Raw genomic sequence first — 20062 nt, 5'->3', positions numbered from 1 at the left:
CTAGCTTTCTCTTCCATAAAAATACATCTCGCAGCAATATCTGCTTACCTGCAGATTACTCATTCAACTTCCCTATTTAGAATACCTGTCATTAAAGCGTTTATGGAGGGCCTTAAGAGAATAATATCACCAAGGACACCACCTGTTCCTTCATGGAACCTCAACATTGTCTTGACAAGGCTCATGGGTCCACCTTTCGAACCCATGCATTCTTGTGAAATGCAATACTTAACGTAGAAAGTTGCATTTCTCATTGCCATTACATCTCTAAGAAGAGTAAGTGAAATTCAGGCATTTACTATACAAGAACCATTTATTCAAATACACAAAAATAAGGTAGTTCTAAGAACCAACCCAAAATTCTTACCAAAGGTCATCTCACCGTTCCACTTAAATCAAACAGTAGAATTGCCAGTGTTCTTTCCACAGCCAGACTCAATAGCTGAAAGAGCACTACATACATTAGACATCAAAAGAGCACTAATGTACTACATTGACAGAACAAAACTAATTAGGAAAACAAAACAACTATTTATTGCATTTCAAAAACCTCATACAGGAAATCCAATATCAACACAAGGTATAGCTAGATGGATAGTTAGGTGCATTCAAACCTGCTATCTTAAAGCAAAGAGACAGCTGCCTATTACACCAAAGGCACACTCAACCAGAAAGAAAGGTGCTACCATGGCCTTTCTAGGAAATATTCCAATGAACGAAATATGTAAGGCAGCAACATGGTCTACGCCTCACACATTTACTAAGCACTACTGTGTAGACGTGTTATCTGCACAACAAGCCACAGTAGGTCAAGCTGTACTAAGAACTTTATTTCAAACTACTTCCACTCCTACAGGCTGAACCACCGCTTTTGGGGAGATAACTGCTTACTAGTCTATGCACAGCATGTGTATCTGCAGCTACACATGCCACCGAACGGAAAATGTCACTTACCCAGTGTACATCTGTTCGTGGCATTAGTCGCTGCAGATTCACATGCGCCCACCCGCCTCCCCGGGAGCCTGTAGCCGTTTGGAAGTAATCTTCAACATTTGTACATTTGTAAATATATTACTTTAACCTTCATTTTGTACATACTTATTCATTCCATTGCATGGGCACTATTACTAACATACACAACTCCTACCTCACCCTCTGCGGGGAAAACAATCTAACATGGAGCCGACGCCCATGCGCAATGGAACCAAAGTAGGAGGAGTCCCTCGGTCTCGTGACTCGAAAAGACTTCTTCGAAGAAAAACAACTTGTAACACTCCGACCCAACACCAGACGGCGGACTATGCACAGCATGTGAATCTGCAGCGACTAATGCCACGAACAGATGTACACTGGGTAAGTGACATTTTCCTACCTTGCCTTGGTTTCCTTCAGTGCTTTCCACTTGATTTTTGGGCTGTGCGCAAAGAACACTCATGCCTTTTGATGGTGAGCCACTGTTTGGAGAGAAGGCGGACTTCTCCTTGAAATGTTTTAATAGTAGCACTATAAGGTGTAACCTGGCATGGCACAGTACAATATTGTAAGTAAGTGAAGCAGCCTCAGCCAATCCATTCATTACAGCAAAAAACATCACTACTTCAAGGCAGGGATGTTTCCACAGATCATCACTAGCAGCAGCAGATCCAGTCCACACCATCCTCTGCCACATCCAGCTCTTTCTAATGCCTCTTTCTCACAGAATCCCATTACGGTGTGCGTGGTGGGTCTCCGTGATAGGCAGGCAGGACGGACCACTGGGTGTTGGATCTGAACTTCCGGGCGATGTCCTTTTCCTATTCTTAACCATCTCCCAGTACCTTCCCGCCACCATTCCTCTCCCCAACCTCCTCAATTTCTCGATCCTGGAGGCAGAAGTCCTTGCCTTGCTGGACAAAATGGTCAGATAAGGTCAAATAAGTAGTACCTTTGGAAGAGAGTGGCACAGCTAGTTGGTCCTTTTACTTTTTGGTCCCTAAGAGGGACTGTTGCCTGCGAGCTATAAAGGACCTTTACTCTCTGAATCTGTTCATCGGACAGGAAAAGTTAATGGTTCTTTTGCTGATCAGTTCGTGTTGGCCTTGAACTTGGGAGATTGACTAGTGTCCCTGATCCTCTAGGAAGCCTGTTGTCATAATCTGCTTCTAACCATCCAGAGGTTGTGCTCGCAGGTGACTGGGGGGGGGAGGCCCTCAACATTTTTAGTATAGGGTTATACCGTCAGACTGATGCAGTCCCCATGGGCCTTATACGAAGGTCCTGGTGGTCATGGCATCCTCCCTGCTTTGAGTCTCAGGCATGCGGTGATGAGACTTTACCCAAGCTGTGTCACATAATTCCTTTAACATGCACTGGTCGGATAGCAGGAAGGTGAGACTGAGCAGTGCCTGTTAATCAAGGAATTATGCAACACAGCTTGGGTCTAGTCCCATTACTGTATGCCTGAGACTGCTTTGGAAATCAGTCCTTCACAACGTGAGGAATAAACAGGAAGATACCTGGAGAAAAAGTTGCTTACTTTTGGTAACCATATGCACCCTCCCCTCTTCCCTATTAGCTGGTGTCATGATGAAAAAGATCCCATGGTATATAAATATATTATGTTATATATCTCGCTACCTTGATGTGGCATGGAAAAGTATGTTAAATTGACACCAGCATGCTGTTAGGTGCCTAATATACTCCTCACGTCAGGAGATGGAGTTCTGGCTGCAATCACGTTGCTCCACCTGGTGTTCTTGGAGAGTCATTGCTGTGGAAAAGGTTTTTTGGACCTGGCTGAAGCCAGGAAGGAGTACGGGATATCCGTCATGTTGTGATGGAGTAAACCCCTCCGCCAAACTCTAAATGAGCCCTTTAGTGGTAAAATCAAAGGCATTAACACACACGCAATATATTAGGCTTTGGCAAAAGGAAACCATACTGTTTGGGTGGAAAGAAGAAAAAGTAGTGTAATTTAAAAATTAGATCAGGACTATGTTAAGGCATGTGATGCAGACAGCTTAGACATGAAAGTATGTATGTATGTGTGAAAGTGCTTATCGGTCATTGCCGTTCCATGTTTCCCGCCTGTGCTATCGGCAGCACATGAGCGAATGCTGCACGATAGCAAAGAGTGCATACGCTGCTCCTGGCACAACTGGCGAGCCCCCTTCTGTGTTTGTGTCTAATTGCTCACTAGGGCACGGCATGAGTCTGGACCCCTAACTTACTATTCATTACTTCATGTACATTTGTTTATGATTTGCTTGACTTTTTCTGTACATTTCAGTCTCACTGTTTTTATTGGCAAATGCTTTGTTTTAATTTTTTTTGTTTTTTGTAAAAAAAAAATTTTTAAGTTGTGATTTCCTGCAAGTGCCCTCACGGAACAAAATATGTGATGTGTGCAGTCACATCTGTGGATGATTGCAGTGTTAGCTTACTCTAGTACATTCCTTGCCCGACCATTACTCTTTTCAGCTTTTTTTTTGTTGCTTTTTTTTTTCTTTTACCTCTGGCCGTTCCTGAAATAGCACATCTCGTATTCAGTCCTCCGCTTCTTCAGATCCTTTGCCTTCCTCCGTGTAGTTCTCTTCTAGTAATCTCCCTTCCTTTTAATTTCTTGTAGATCTTCTTAATTGTTGAAATCTGCTTTGGGTAATTCTATTTCAAAAGATTAGTGTAGGAAGTTGGCTCTGTATGCACTATTTCAAAGTAAGGAATAGTATGCACAGAGTCCAAGGGTTCCCCTTAGAGGTAAGATAGTGGCAAAAGAGATAATACTAATGCTCTATTTTGTGGTAGTGTGGTCGAGCAGTAGGCTTCTCAAAGGAGTAGTGTTAAGCATTTGTTGTACATACACAAGCAATAAATGAGGAACACACACTCAAAGACAATTCCAGGCCAATAGGTTTTTGTATAGAAAAATATATTTTCTTAGTTTATTTTAAGAACCACAGGTTCAAATTTTACATGTAATACTTTAAATGAAAGGTATTGCAGGTAGGTACTTTAGGAACTTTGAATAATCCAAATAGCATATACAGTCTTCACATAAATCACATATAGCTATTTTAAAACTAGACACTTAGTGCAATTTTCACAGTTCCTGGGGGGAATAAGAGTTAGTTAGTTTTTGCAGGTAAGTAAACCACCTACGGGGTTCAAGTTTGGGTCCAAGGTAGCCCACCGTTGGGGGTTCAGAGCAACCCCAAAGTTACCACACCAGCAGCTCAGGGCCGGTCAGGTGCAGAGTTCACAGTGGTGCCCAAAACGCATAGGCTTCAATGGAGAAGGGGGTGCCCCGGTTCTAGTCTGCCAGCAGGTGTAAGTACCCGCGTCTTCGGAGGGCAGACCAGGGGGGTTTTGTAGGGCACCGGGGGGGGACACAAGTTAGCACAGAAAGTACACCCTCAGCAGCACGGGGGCGGCCGGGTGCAGTGTGCAAACACGCGTCGGCTTGGTCTCCCATTGATTTCAACGACAAAGGGGTCTCTTCAGCGATGCAGGCAGGCAAGGGGGGGCTCCTCGGGGTAGCCACCACCTGGGCAAGGGAGAAGGCCTCCTGGGGGTCACTCCTGCACTGGAGTTCGGATCCTTCAGGTCCTGGGGGCTGCGGGTGCAGAGTCTTTTCCAGGCGTCGAGATCTGAGGAACAGGCAGTCGCGGTCAGGGGGAGCCTCGGGATTCCTTCTGCAGGCGTTGCTGTGGGAGCTCGGGGGGGGCTACTCTGGCTACTCATGGTCTCGCAGTCGCCGGGGAGTCCTCCCTGAAGTGTTTGTTCTCCACAAGTCGAGCCGGGGGCGTCGGGTGCAGAGTAGCAAGTCTCACGCTTCCGGCGGGAAACGCAGTTGTTTTAAAGTTGCTCCTTTTGAAACAAAGTTGCAGTCTTGGGTGAACAGAGCCGCTGTCCTCAGGAGTTCTTGGTCCTTTTAGAGCAGGGCAGTCCTCTGAGGATTCAGAGGTCGCTGGTCCCTGGGGAAAGCGTCACTGGAGCAGTGTCTTCAGAAGGGGGGAGACAGGCCGGAAGAGCTGGGGCCAAAGCAGTTGGTGTCTCCATCTTCTCTGCAGGGTTTTTCAGCTTAGCAGTCCTCTTCTTCTTAGGCTGCAGGAATCTGAGTTCCTAGGTTCTGGGGAGCCCTTAAAATACTAAATTTGAGGGCGTGTTTAGGTCTGGTGGGTTAGTAGCCAATGGCTACTAGCCCTGAGGGTGGGTACACCCTCTTTGTGCCTCCTCCCAAGGGGAGGGGGTCACATTCCTATCCCTGTTGGGGGAATCCTCCATCTGTAAGATGGAGGATTTCTAAATGTTAGTCACCTCAGCTCAGGACACCTTAGGGGGCAGTCCTGACTGGCCAGTGACTCCTCCTTGTTATTCTCATTATCTCCTCCGGCCTTGCCGACAAAAGTGGGGCCGTTGCCGGAGGGGGTGGGCAACTCCACTAGCTGGAGTGCCATGTGGTGCTGTAACAAAGGGGGTGAGCCTTTGAGGCTCACCGCCAGGTGTTACAGTTCCTGCAGGGGGCGGTGTGAAGCACCTCCACCCAGTACAGGCTTTGTTACTAGCCACAGAGTGACAAAGGCACTCTCCCCATGTGGCCAGCAACATGTCTCGAGTGTGGCAGGCTGCTAAAACCAGTCAGCCTACACGGGTAGTTGGTTAAGGTTTCAGGGGGCACCTCTAAGGTGCCCTCTGGGGTGTATGTTACAATAAAATGTACACTGCATCAGTGTGCATTTATTGTGCTGAGAAGTTTGATACCAAATTTCCCAGTTTTCAGTGTAGCCATTATGGTGCTGTGGAGTTCGTGTTTGACAGACTCCCAGACCATATACTCTTATGGCTACCCTGCACTTACAATGTCTGAGGTTTTGCTTAGACACGGTAGGGGCACAGTGCTCATGCACTTGTGCCCTCACCTATGGTATAGTGCACCCTGCCTTAGGGCTGTAAGGCCTGCTAGAGGGGTGACTTATCTATACTGCATAGGCAGTGTGAGGTTGGCATGGCACCCTGAGGGGAGTGCCATGTCGACTTAGTCATTTTCTCCCCACCAGCACACACAAGCTGGCAAGCAGTGTGTCTGTGCTGAGTGAGGGGTCCCCAGGGTGGCATAAGATATGCTGCAGCCCTTAGAGACCTTCCCTGGCATCAGGGCCCTTGGTACCAGGGGTACCAGTTACAAGGGACTTACCTGGATGCCAGGGTGTGCCAATTGTGAAAACAAAAGTACAGGTTAGGGAAAGAACACTGGTGCTGGGGCCTGGTTAGCAGGCCTCAGTACACTTTCAAATCAAAACTTAGCATCAGCAAAGGCAAAAAGTCAGGGGGTAACCATGCCAAGGAAGCATTTCCTTACAATTAGGCTTTTTTTAACCTTACTACAGCCCAGTCTCTGCTTAGCCTCATTTTCCAAATTTTAGAGAGGATCCCTTATTAAAATCTATTTTTTTTTACAGTCCCTCAACGTATTTTATTTCATGCCCTGTAATTATTACCAGAAAATACGTTTTGTCATAGTATAGCTTTTGATACTGGTACTATTGGTCATTTTACAGCCATTCCCCCACCTTCGTCTATTTGAAGTTCATATTGGGTCAACTCCTGAATGTTGAGTAGGGTTGTCACCGTAGAAAAATACCAGCCATTTGTTCATGTTTTAAAATTCTGTAAGGACCACGACTTGAATAAGAATTTATATAAAATCGGTATTCATTTTCAATATGCCGTTTCTGTCACTGTTTATTTTAACTATCAGTCAATAGTCATTTGTGCAGTTCTAGAACACATTTAAACGATTTTTGTCTTACAATTACTGTTTTTTTTAACTTATTGGTAAGGATAAAAATAGTGGCTTTAGGAGAGGTCCTACTTTTTGTACTGTCCTGGATTTTAAAATACTGGGCATTCTGGTAAAAATCCAACAAGTTATCAACCTTAATATTGGGTCATTCTGTTTCTCAAATGTGCTCATTGATATCCTTTACCGTTTATATTTCTGAATCCTTGTTAGTCCACCTTCCTTTTAAACTGTTCCTCAGACTGGCAAGTTGGCCTTCATGCAGGCTTCTGTGCTGGTGGTGCTCACGTTTAGGATTTGGGTCCATCCTTATTTCCAATATCTAGATCCTGTGTGCCATTCCTTTTTAGTTTCTACTCCCTTTTCCTGGACAGCTGCCCCAGACTCTTGTTGTACCTAGCTTTATGAACTGCTCCTTGGGTATTGTTTTCCCGATTATGTTACTCTTTCTTTCACTCCCTCAACTTTACCTAAAGTTGGTCTTGGTTATCTTTATCTCGCCTTCTTTCCTTTTGTTTTCAATCTCATTATTTATGCTGGCTCCCAGGACAGCCACTTAACCTTCTTACCATCTCTGTTCGGTGCTTGTCTATAACTTACCCATCCTTCCTCTCTGCATCATTCTTTGTACCAAAACTCTGGAATTCTCTTCTGGATGATGTTAGCCTTGCTCCCACTCTGATTCTCTTCGAAAGAGAACGGATGCTTAAAACCACCTATGTACTAATGTTTGTCTAGTTTTGATTCTAAATCTGCAATGTTGCTGTAAAGGATTCTTTTGGTATAGTTGATTATAAATGGTACTATGTTGTTATACTTAAGGAGCTTAAGCTGAAAGCGCTATATAAATGCAATAAATAAGTCCAATTAAAACAAAAACTGTCTAGTAAAATATGTTGCTACTTCAGTAAGAGCCCAAGCTTATTATGTCTTATGCATGTTTATTTTTGGTCTATATTTCTTTGTTTTTCAGGAGACACACGCCGTATGGGAATCAGACGGACTACAGAATATTTGAGTTGAACAAACGTCTGCAGAACTGGACAGAGGTATGTCCTTTTTCAGCACACTTTTATTCGAGGTCTCCAGGTTTCACTGTGTGCTGATGATATCGCCTTGTGTGAGCATCAAATTAACACTTACGTCAGATTGCTGCATACTATAGATACTACCAGCAGAAATGTCAAAAATAATTGAAAAAATAAAGAACACAAATATTCTCACACGAATGCAAAGTAAAATGACTTGTTGTATATTAAGTGCATAATGGACCATCGGATTATCGAGTATGAGGTTTGTTCTTCAGGATACATATAGGAATATCAGTCAAACATTTTATTCCCCTTTTATATATATATGTGTGTGTGTGTGTATGTATTTATATATATATATATATATATATATATATATATATATATATATATATATATATATATATATATATACACACGTGTGTGTGTGTGGGTGTCGATATACAGCCATGCACTTGCAAACATCTCCTCTACAGAGTTTTTTCTGTAATCAAGAGCTCCACGTTGCTACCAGCGTAATATCTTGTCCTGTGGTTTCCAGATCAAGGAAAGTGTTACCAAGAAATCGGCAAAATCTAGTATGAAAATTAAAATAGTCGCAAGTTACCTGGGTTAGAAGCAAAGCTTTGATAATCGTATTCTATTCATAAGGAGTTCACTTTTCAGCCCTTATATCTTCTGAAATGTTTGCAGTCATGGTCGCTAGTTTTTGCATGCTTTTATTAACTCAATCATGTAGATTCGGTGGATACAGTTGTATTGCTTGCAAGCACAATACATTATGCAGTGTACGTAACTCGGTATAAGAAAGGAGCCTCTTACAATAATCTCTTTATTTGCATTAGTGAAGGTCGTGCATCCTTATTTTTTGTCTAAGTAGTTATGTTTGCCATACTTTGTTTTTTTCTGGTACTGTTGCATCATTTAGCATGCGAAGGTTTTTAATATCGCCATGCCTCCTCCTTACGAGCAGTATGCTGCAGCACAATAAGGTCACTGCATCAGTTTAGTCCACTTGAACTCAATAATCCACTTGTTTACGTCACTATCAGGACTATACAATGTCTTCTCTAGTGTCTTTGAGAAAAAGGCTATTGATTTACATGGTGGTTGCATAGTTTCAGGGTTGCCTAGAATTATTGCTGGACACTGGGCCTCTGTGTTTCCATCACTTTGCCTCTAGAAATATCCTTTAGGGACCTTTTTTTACAAAGCTCCCCCTGTGACCCAGAGCAATGCACACTGTCCCTCAAAGGCTTGGTAAATTGTCGGTCACATCAACTGTTTGGTTTTATGATCTACGTTTCCTTTTAGAACTCTTTGAATTTAGTGTTGATTACTCCAGAATCAAACTTCCTACCTAACGAGCCTGGGTCATTTTGTTAATATGAGTGTATGAAATTACATATGGTTCAGAGAAGCCATTTCGGCAGATCAATGAACACAGCTAACCGTACACTGACTGTAAAGAAATGGCTCCCTGTTGCAGTTACCCCCCCACTTTTTGCCTGATACTGATGCTGACTTGACTGAGAAGTGTGCTGGGACCCTGCTAACCAGGCCCCAGCACCAGTGTTCTTTCACCTAAAATGTACCATTGTCTCCACAATTGGCACAACCCTGGCACCCAGGTAAGTCCCTTGTAACTGGTACCCCTGGTACCAAGGGCCCTGATGCCAGGGAAGGTCTCTAAGGGCTGCAGCATGTCTTATGCCACCCTAGGGACCCCTCACTCAGCACAGACACACTGCTTGCCAGCTTGTGTGTGCTGGTGGGGAGAAAATGACTAAGTCGACATGGCACTCCCCTCAGGGTGCCATGCCAACCTCACACTGCCTGTGGCATAGGTAAGTCACCCCTCTAGCAGGCCTTACAGCCCTAAGGCAGGGTGCACTATACCACAGGTGAGGGCATATGTGCATGAGCACTATGCCCCCACAGTGTCTAAGCAAAACCTTAGACATTGTAAGTGCAGGGTAGCCATAAGAGTATATGGCCTGGGAGTCTGTCAAACACGAACTCCACAGCTCCATAATGGCTACACTGAATACTGGGAAGTTTATTATCAAACTTCTCAGAATAATAAACCCACACTGATGCCAGTGTTGGATTTATTAAAAAATGCACACAGAGGGCATCTTGGAGATGCCCCCTGTATTTTACCCAATTGTTCAGTGCAGGACTGACTGGTCTGTGCCAGCCTGCTGCTGAGAGACGAGTTTCTGACCTCATGGGGTGAGAGCCTTTGTGCTCTCTGAGGACAGAAACAAAGCCTGCTCTGGGTGGAGGTGCTTCACACCTCCCCCCTGCAGGAACTGTAACACCTAGCAGTGAGCTTCAAAGGCTCAAGCTTCGTGTTACAATGCCCCAGGGCACTCCAGCTAGTGGAGATGCCCGCCCCTTGGACACAGCCCCCACTTTTGGCGGCAAGTCCAGGAGAGATAATGAGAAAAACAAGGAGGAGTCAGTGGCCAGTCCGGACAGCCCCTAAGGTGTCCTGAGCTGAGGTGACTCTGACTTTTAGAAATCCTCCATCTTGTAGAAGGAGGATTCCCCCAATAGGGATAGGAATGTGACCCCCTCCCCTTGGGAGGAGGCACAAAGAGGGTGTACCCACCCTCAGGGCTAGTAGCCATTGGCTACTAACCCCCCAGACCTAAACACGCCCTTAAATTTAGTATTTAAGGGCTCCCCAGAACCTAAGAATGTAGATTCCTGAAACTACAAGAAGAAGAGGACTGCTGAGCTGAAAGACCCCTGCAGAAGAAGAAAAGAAGACACCAACTGCTTTGGCCCCAGTCCTACCGGCCTGTCTCCTGCCTTCTAAAGAAATCTGCTCCAGCTACGCTTTCCCAAGGACCAGCGACCTCTGAATCCTCAGAGGACTGCCCTGCTTCAAGAAAGACAAGAAACTCCCGAGGACAGCGGCCCTGCTCCAAAAAGACTGCAACTTTGTTACAGAGGAGCAGATTTAAAGACCCCTGCAAATCCCCGCAAGAAGCGTGAGACTTGCAACACTGCACCCGGCGACCCCGACTCGACTGGTGGAGAACCAACACCTCAGGGAGGACCCTCCGGCGACTCCGAGACTGTGAGTAACCAAAGTTGTCCCCCCTGAGCCCCCACAGCGACGCCTGCAGAGGGAATCCCCAGGCTCCCCCTGACCGCGACTGCCTGACTCTGAAATCCAGACGGCTGGAAAAGACCCTGCACCCGCAGCCCCCAGCACCTGAAGGATCGGAACTTCAGTGCAGGAGTGACCCCCAGGAGGCCCTCTCCCTTGCCCAGGTGGTGGCTACCCCGAGGAGCCCACCCCTTGCCTGCCTGCATCGCTGAAGAGACCCCTTGGTCTCCCATTGATTTACATTGGAAACCTGACGCTTGTTTCTACACTGCACCCGGCCGCCCCAGTGCCGCTGAGGGTGTACTTATTGTGTGAGCTTGTGTCCCCCCCGGTGCCCTACAAAACCCCCCTGGTCTGCCCTCCGAAGACGTGGGTACTTACCTGCTGGCAGACTGGAACCGGGGCACCTCCTTCTCTCCATTGAAGCCTATGCGTTTTGGGCACCACTTTGAACTCTGCACCTGACCGGCCCTGAGCTGCTGGTGTGGTGACTTTGGGGTTGCTCTGAACCCCCAACGGTGGGCTACCTTAGACCCCAATCTTAACCCCGTAGGTGGTTTACTTACCTGCAAAACCTAACAATACTTTACCTCCCCCAGGAACTGTGAAAATTGCACTGTGTCCACTTTTAAAACAGCTATTTGTGTTTTATGTGAAAAGTATATATGCTACTGTAATTATTCAAAGTTCCTAAAGTACTTACCTGCAATACCTTTCAAATGAGATATTACATGTAGAATTTGAACCTGTGGTTCTTAAAATAAACTAAGAAAATATATTTTTCTATAACAAAACCTATTGGCCTGGAATTGTTTCTGAGTGTGTGTTCCTCATTTATTGCCTGTGTGTATGTACAACAAATGCTTAACACTACTCCTTTGATAAGCCTACTGCTCGACCACACTACCACAAAATAGAGCATTAGTATTATCTCTTTTTGCCACTATCTTACCTCTAAGGGGAACCCTTGGACTCTGTGCATACTATTCCTTACTTTGAAATAGTGCATACAGAGCCAACTTCCTACAATGACACATACTCCAAAGACGAGAGTACTTTTACACTGCAGTTCTCATACCTTTTTTATCATGTTTATTTTTATTTTTTGTCAAATGCATGAGATTTCAACTTCTTTACCTCCCTTCGTGCCCAAAAGTACTGGCCTAAACAGGCCAAAGTCCTCTCTCTGCTGCTGTTGCACTCAATGATGCCAGTGCTTAGCAAGCGTAAACATTCAAAAGCAGTTTGACATGTTTACCAACCTGTGGATGTCTGGTTAAATCTGGGCAACATAACCGCTTTCAGTTATTTTCATTGCTGTTGTCCCAGCGTGAGTCGCCTGGAAGAAATCCTACCTCTTCCACACACATTCCTCTTCGTGGGCCTATTTGTATGAGAGAGACTCATTTTAATTGCCCGACCTTCATTAGGTCACCTTAAGGATGTATTGTGTTATTCTTTTTTAGGTCTATTAATTTGCAGTTAATTGATATCGGACAACTTTTATGGTTTCGGAGGTGTTGAAATTAGGGCAAGTGAGGTAGACCTTCACATGGTTGTCTATTGGAGCTGGGAGTTGCCGGTATCTTTTATTTACTCAACTGTAAGCAGTTTTGACTAGCACAAATTGTTATGAGTAGAGAGCTCTGTAAAGAACCCGTTGTTGACTCTGCAATCATTTTTTGTATAAAACTGGTTGACGTCTGGGTTCCTTTGTCTGGATGAAGGAAATTAAAAAGCAGGGCAAAACTTTTCAGCATAGAAATTCTGTAAATAAAGGGATAGATTAGTGACCGATGTCACTAATAGCCAGTAGCCAGTTTAGACATTTAACTTTTCTGAAGGGACAAATAATCCTGGTCTGTAAACGAAAATCAAATTATTTCCAGGTGTTTCCTTGGGTCAATTTCTATTGCTTTATATGAACACAGGCCTATACCTTACTATACTCATAATACTATGTTTCCCCCAAAGAATAAAAACAATTCAGTTGTGTTCCATGAGACCGTATCTGTTCATTCAGCACTGTACACGTGTAAAGCGCATTCTTGAAATCGTCTTGATAAATTATTTTATGGCCCCAGTAAATTTATCTGCAGGATTTGGATCATTGCAGCCTTTTTGTCAGTTTTAATCTAATGTTGTGTAGCATTAGGGTAATATGTTCATTCGGGAATTTACCAAAACCATCGAGCATTGCTGTAAATAAAGTTTGAGAACACCTTTTGAAGGATATTCTAAAGATAGTGCACAATGAAGTAGCTGGAATCCTCCACAGATGGTTTAATTTTCTCAAATTAAATGGCAAAAATCAAACATCAGTTTGTTTTGGTTTAATTCCTGATTATCATTTTAGTATCCTTGGTGGTTTGAGTGTATTGGTTGTGCATCTTACCCATTTAGTCACTGTCTCCTTCAGTGGGTACCCTCTACTGAGACTGATCCTAAGGTCTTTGAAAGTGTTTAGCCATCATTCATCACCAAAGCAGAGAATGAACCACTGTACTGCTGCTTCTTTCTGACCATGGCAATTCCCAGATAAGTCTTCTTCCCTTTTGTCCAAGATAGTCTGTGAGGTGACTGCCACCCGTGGTTCTTAATAGTAGTGAAGGTCTGATAGTTTACAATCTTCTAACAGCGGCTGATTAGATTGAAGAGACCAGAAATGGGGCAGGCCTGTTACTATTGAGATGTACACCCTTCACGCCATTTTCAGCATTTACACCCATCAATGAAACTGAAAGAAATAGGATAAGAGCGAAGCACCACAATTGGTTGAGGAGTGGAGAAACAAGAGGCCACACAAATGCATCTATTGAAAGTGGTTTAATCAAGAAAGTTAAGCATTTCTTCTCTTGATACCCAGCTCTGAAAAGGATTACTTGAGCTAATGCCTCCTGTACAGAAAATATTTAGGATTGTCCTAATAAACCGCAAAAGAGTAGGCACATAAGGAAACGAAGTAGCACAGCTACATCTTGATGATCTGAGAGAAATGTCATGAAGAACAACCAAGCTGTGCTAGGTCACTTGGCAAATTGTATTACAAAATACGTAATAAACTCTGTTTGAATCCTCTTGCATTAGATCTGTTAAGTTATTGTTGTTCTTAAAGTAGCCATGGCAATTTTTATAGTTACGAGATATCCATTCCTATTCTCTCATGGTGTGCTTGTAGTAGATGAATTAAGGTCCATATGTATCAAGCATTTTCTCGGTCACAAACAGCTTGATTAGTAGAATCCTGCAGTTTACGACCAGAAAAATGCATTTTGGTATGTATTAATCCCCAAGTAACCTGTTACTGAGTCTTAGTTTGGAATTGGGAAATCATACTGATTCGGTATTTGGAAGGGGTGTGTTAAGAGTGTCTTTCCAAATACTAAATCAGAATGGGATGTATGAATGTTTTGCGACTGAAGTACTGTTGCAAAATGTTTGCCCATTACCACCAACTAAAAGTTGGTGGTAACTCATTCGCAAATGAGAAGGGGCCCCCTTGGGAGCACTTTCCAGGGGACTCATTCCCTTTGAGAATGTTTAAAAAACATTTTAAGAGAATACTCCTAAAATATTAAAATAACACGTTTCATTTTTTTTTCTTTTTAAACACATCCAGTTTAAGAGAAACAGGAAGTGTTTATTAAAAAAAAAAAAGAGAAAAGATTGCTTTAGTAAAGCAATGAGACATAGGTGGTCTGTTGACCACAGCCGGCCACCATCTCTGTGATGACTGCGTGTTCTAATGGGTCGCAAATTGCGACCTACCTCATATTTGTATGAGTTAGGTATATTTGAGTTATATATACTATGAATACCGATTTCCTAATCACGATTCAGAGAGAGGCGCAATTAGGTAATAGATTTTCCTAATGTTAATACATCTATCCCTAATTATCTTGCATAGTTCTCCGTACAAACCGAATCACTGGCATCCACCCTAAATTTTGATGGGTCAAGTGGGAAAGCTTTGAGCTTCTTCTGGATTCCTAGTTTCAAAATCTGTGACTTAGCCACTGAAGAACCTGTGCCTCCTGCACCTTGGTGTTTTGCTTCTAGCCTAACGTTCACTGTGCTTTGATGAAATTCAGTATTTAGTTTATAACCCTGACACCTTTTTTGTTCACGTCCATTATTTTCCAGGAGTGTGACAATTTGTGGTGGGATGCATTTACTACAGAGTTTTTTGAGGATGATGCTATGCTGACCATTACGTTTTGTCTGGAAGATGGACCAAAGAGATACAGTAAGTGCACCTAAGAGACTTTTGAAACCCACAGGGAAATATTTTGTGTATTCCACAAATATCTTCTGATTTAGTTTCCTTTTAAAGTGGAATAGAACTTCGTAAGGAACAAACACGGTTTGCATTTTTTTTCTTCCCTCCACAGCTATTGGGCGGACACTTATTCCCCGCTATTTCCGCAGTATCTTCGAAGGGGGAGCCACAGAGCTGTACTATATCCTGAAGCATCCCAAGGAGTCATTCCACAATAACTTTGTCTCACTAGACTGTGATCAGTGTACCATGGTCACACAGCACGGCAAACCCATGTTCACTCAGGTACGTGAAACAGAGAATAGAATACAGTTGTCTATGTGCACTCTTTTAGCATGCATGGTATTTGCTAATTTTTGTAAAGGCTTGTACACATAAGGTAAAGAAGCATAGCAGCAAAATGGCATTTGTTGTTATGGAATGGAATGTTGTGATGTTAGCCTGCTTCCTGTGATGTCTGTGAAGCGCACCTGAAAATGCTTTTTCCTCCTGCAAATCTGTTCTGTTAGCAAATTTCTCGCGCGTTGGCCATGATAATAAACATACTAGCGATGAACCTGAAAGCACACTATTCATTAAGCATGTAGAAGCAGCCTTCTCGTTCCAAGGTATTCATTTTACACTTGAAGTATTCTTCCAAGAAAACAGATCCTTCAGTTTTACATTTCTCAATCCCTGCAGTGGTCCACGCAGGGCAGAAAATGTAGACAATCTCTCATTCTAATAAGTATCGTCAGAGCCCTTATCTGCTCCTTCCATTGCTGCCTTGCTGAAAACATCTAGTGATCCCACATAGCCTGAATCGCCACCCTTACACAAACGTACCACTCTATTTTAATAGGAATGGAATTTGAAAGAAAAGACTTTCCTAACGCAAATATGCTCGCAACACAAGTCATCATTGATTATCCCCATGCACAAAGGAGAGTTTGACAACCTCTGTAAGCATGTACTAGTCCACTTGGCTTACTTCTTATGCTCCACCCTTCAGTACCCTCCCAGTCGCTGGCTTGGGATCTTCTACACAACCCTTGTTTTCTGTTACCTTCTGTAGCTGCCACGTGCTCCTCCTCATCTTATCTCATTGGCTGGGTGTCTCACATGGAACAGAGTGCAGCACCGCCTATCAAGCATGGGGACGCTGCCATTCATTAGCTGCAGAGCTGATTGGAAATCTCTGCAGGTTCTCCTCTGCCTTGAGTCTCTGTCTGCAGGAACGTGTTTCACTGGTCTAGATTCTGTGGCAGGGACAGGGCTCATTTTCTTTGTCCTTATTCGGCTTGTATATATTTGCAGCTTTATTAGACTTCTTTTCCCTCTGAAAATATTTATTAAATAAACTTGTTTGCTCAATTGAGTTTTTTTGCCCACCAACTTTATCCTTTTTTTTTATTACACTGTTTCCTGTAAACTTATTCCCCTCATCCACAATATTTAGTATGTCTGCTAGCAAAGTTTGATAGCAAATTTTTATTCAATGCAGGTGTTTAATAATGAAAATAGTAATGCAACTAAAATAGATGTATCCACATTCGTTGCTAATCAAGTTTCTCTTTCCATGCCTCTTATGCCTGGCTTGTGATGGAATGGTATTGGTGAGCATTGGGAGTTATTCTCAACTCCTGCGGAGTAAGCGTTTTTGTTTTAATTATTAAAATAAATGAAGTCTTGTTAAGAAAAACAAAGCCTTCAGACAATTCAGATTGCTTTCATTTTACAAACAAATTTCAGTTACTATAAATGGTCATATATGGTGCATCTATGTTCGATGGCATGTGTAGCTGCAGATACACATGCTATGCATATCGATTCCGACATCTAGTGTTGGGCTCGGAGTGTTACAAGTTGTTTTTGTTTGAAGAAGTCTTTTAGAGTCACGGGATCGAGTGACTCCTCTCGGTTCCATTGCGCATGGTCATCAACTCCATATATATATATATAAACACATATATATGAGTGTATGTATATATATATATATATATATAGATAAGAACTTAAGATCCATCTGTTATGTGTACACAGATCCTCATGCGGTTGTTTAAGCTATGTGGATGATCTTATCAGATGTGTTTAAAAGAAGCATTGTAAAACTATTTTTGTAGCATGTGTGGCTGTAGACACAGGTAATCTGCATTCTAATACTGTCTAAAGTTCGGCCCAAACAACTACAACTTGTTTTTCTTCAAAGAAGTTTGAGTGTGACTCGTCTCTTGTTCCATAATGCACCATCACACAGGCTCCACTTCTGACTCTGGCGTTCAGGACACTGTTCTGAAGTCAAAGCATTACATGCACTAGAATTTCCTTTTCAATTCAGTTTTGTTCTTCGTAGCTTCTTCTTCCACTCCTGTGATGAAAATGATGATATTGCATCAAGTACATTTTTCTGTATCGAAGTTTGGAGTCTGAAATACTTCACTGCATCTTGGCCTTAACTCTCTTCTTCCCTTCAAAGGTTTTCCTCAAAGATGCAGATAGGACCTCATTATGAAATGCACTGCATTCCTTTTCAGTCCATTGTGCAGAGCTAAATATGTTTGTGCTTGCCACCACAAGGTCTCTAACCTCTGCCTCTCCCTGGAGAAGGGAGAATCATTCTTCAACCCCGGCCTTGCCTTCTGTTGCAAAAAAGACAAACGGACATAGGGTTGAGAAGAGCGCACATTACGAGATGCAGCGGCAAGAGTTCTCTGCTTCACTTGACATTTTTGGGGCTGTAGAGATCCCTTTACTGGAGGAGAAAGAGCCGGTCCTTCTCGTATTCCAGTCGGGCACAAGAAGAACCAGACGCCCTCTTAGATGCCTCCGTGGAGGAAGACATTGAATTTCTCGAGCCAGCATCATAGCAGAAGTCTATTCTAGAACCGAAGACAGACCTGGCGATGCCACACGCATCAACTCCGCCTCAAGGTTAGTCTCTAGACCAACAGCAGAGGCAGAGCACCACTTCTGCATTAGTCAGCCATCGAGTCCGGAGCTGAGCGAAAAAGGTCTAAACCCTCGAGGACCACCCCTTCATTCAGCATGTTCAAGTCTCCAGAGGTTGGCTTAACATCAAGCAAGGCTCCACCCAGGGGCACCAATTCCCATCCTGCTCTTTGTGTTTGGAGGCCATGAACCTAAAAGCATCACTCCGCACTGAAGCTGCAGCTTCACTCTGAGCTTAAATCAGCACATCACAATTCGAGGTTGTCAGTAAATCCCATTCTGAGCCAGAAAGATGCCAAGGAGCCAACCCCAAAAGCATCAAGGCCTCCTCAGACATAAAGCCCAGAAACCTCATTCGATCTTTAAAAGATTAGTTAATGTTCTGGATGAAAAACAAAAGAAACTACTCATGCATCTGGACATGGCAAGACCTTCGACTCCAGGGCCCATTCATATTTCAATGAAAAGACTTCTAGCCTTTGAGGAAGAATCTGTTTCTTCCTCCTCTTACACTAGCAAGACCTAAGTGGGTTAGACATGTAGCTACTAGCTCGACATCATTTCCACCACTGTCCTCTACGCCTCTTCCCACAATATCTACTTTGCCCCCCACACTTCCCGCCACCTGGTTAGTTACCTGCCCACTCTTACGGTCATGTTAAAATCCACCGGCGACACCTTTAAGAACCCTCCTAAAAGTAGGGTATTGACACCCTGTATGGAAAAACAAATATAAACTTGCATAAAGTCAGTACACCCATCCCCTTGATAAATCAAAAATATTAATTCTGCAGGGAAGAGAGTGGCATTTGGGACAGCCACGCACTGGTGAATTGCTAACTCTCTGGTCCTGGAGCAGTTCAGTCGGCACCACTGGCAGAAATGAAGAAGCTAATGCATCATTTTCTTGAGGCTCACTTCGAAATGGGACAAGAGTGGTCTCAGAAAGCAAAGCCGCTAAGCTAATGTGTGCTCCACTCTTGATGCAGCAGACAGAACAGCTAGAGAGATCACCACTAGTACCCTTTTTTGTAGGCATGCCTTGCTTAGTTTGTCGGGTTTAGGACAGAAGAGCATTACTACCACCTAAATGTACTTTTTTTTTTTTTTTTAAAGGAAAGCATCAGTATGGCCTTCATGTCTATTAGATGCTCGAGAAAATCAAAGAGGATATGGAGATAGGAAAGTGTATGGGTACACTGTAGTCTTCCACTCCAAATTTAGCTATTCACAGGCAGTACACCAGGGGACGTAATAAGCATGGGCTCAGGACATAGGCCTTCTTTTCATCCATACTAACGGTGCTTTCAATACGTTCAGTAGTCTGTGGGGGCCTACGGATTACACTGGTGGGGAATTAGGCAGGGGTTCTCCAAGGAGCTCCTCTTCCACAAAAAAGTGATTCCCTTTCCCTGGATCACACCACACCTGTCTGGAGAAGAATGAAGGACTTCGTGCCACAGTGGGAAAGCATTACATCAGTGGGTCCTCTCCATTGTGCAGCACAGACACTTTCCTGAATTTCATAACCCCCTTCCAAAAATCCACTCTGCAATCACATAAGGAGTATAGATCACCTTCATCTCCTGGAGAAAGAGGTACAGCCACTCTTAGCAAAGGGTGCCATAGAACCTGTTATTGTACCTCATTGCGAGGCAGAGGTATAGTCCCTGTTCCCTCATATCCCGTAAAAGGATGGTTCTCTCCGATCCTTGAACACTGAGAAGGTTCATGCCCATTTTCACAGTCATATTACAAGATTTCATTCTCCTGCTACATCGAGGCAACTTCATGGCAGCGTTTCATCTGAAAGACACTTATTTTCACATCTGTGTAAACCCAGCACAACATCAGTGCTTTTGTTTTGTGGTAAGTGGAAAACACTACCAGGCCAAATGCCCTTCATGGCTGCTACAGTCCTA

General features: G+C 43.6%; 1 protein-coding gene across 9 annotated transcripts in view; it reads left to right on the top strand.

Moving 5' to 3' along the window:
• Positions 1-20062, top strand: part of LDB1 (LIM domain binding 1) — a 363831-nt gene that overhangs the window by 288126 nt on the left and 55643 nt on the right. For all 9 annotated transcript variants that reach the window (XM_069239589.1, XM_069239587.1, XM_069239591.1 and 6 more), the window contains 3 exons: positions 7752-7827; positions 15077-15179; positions 15325-15497. In XM_069239589.1, coding sequence (XP_069095690.1) covers positions 7752-7827; positions 15077-15179; positions 15325-15497 — 352 coding nt within the window. The remainder of the gene's footprint in view (positions 1-7751; positions 7828-15076; positions 15180-15324; positions 15498-20062) is intronic.

This window comes from Pleurodeles waltl, chromosome 6 (genome assembly GCF_031143425.1).
Source record: "Pleurodeles waltl isolate 20211129_DDA chromosome 6, aPleWal1.hap1.20221129, whole genome shotgun sequence".
Classification (NCBI taxonomy): domain Eukaryota; kingdom Metazoa; phylum Chordata; class Amphibia; order Caudata; family Salamandridae; genus Pleurodeles; species Pleurodeles waltl.
This window is presented reverse-complemented; position numbering and strand designations above follow the sequence as displayed.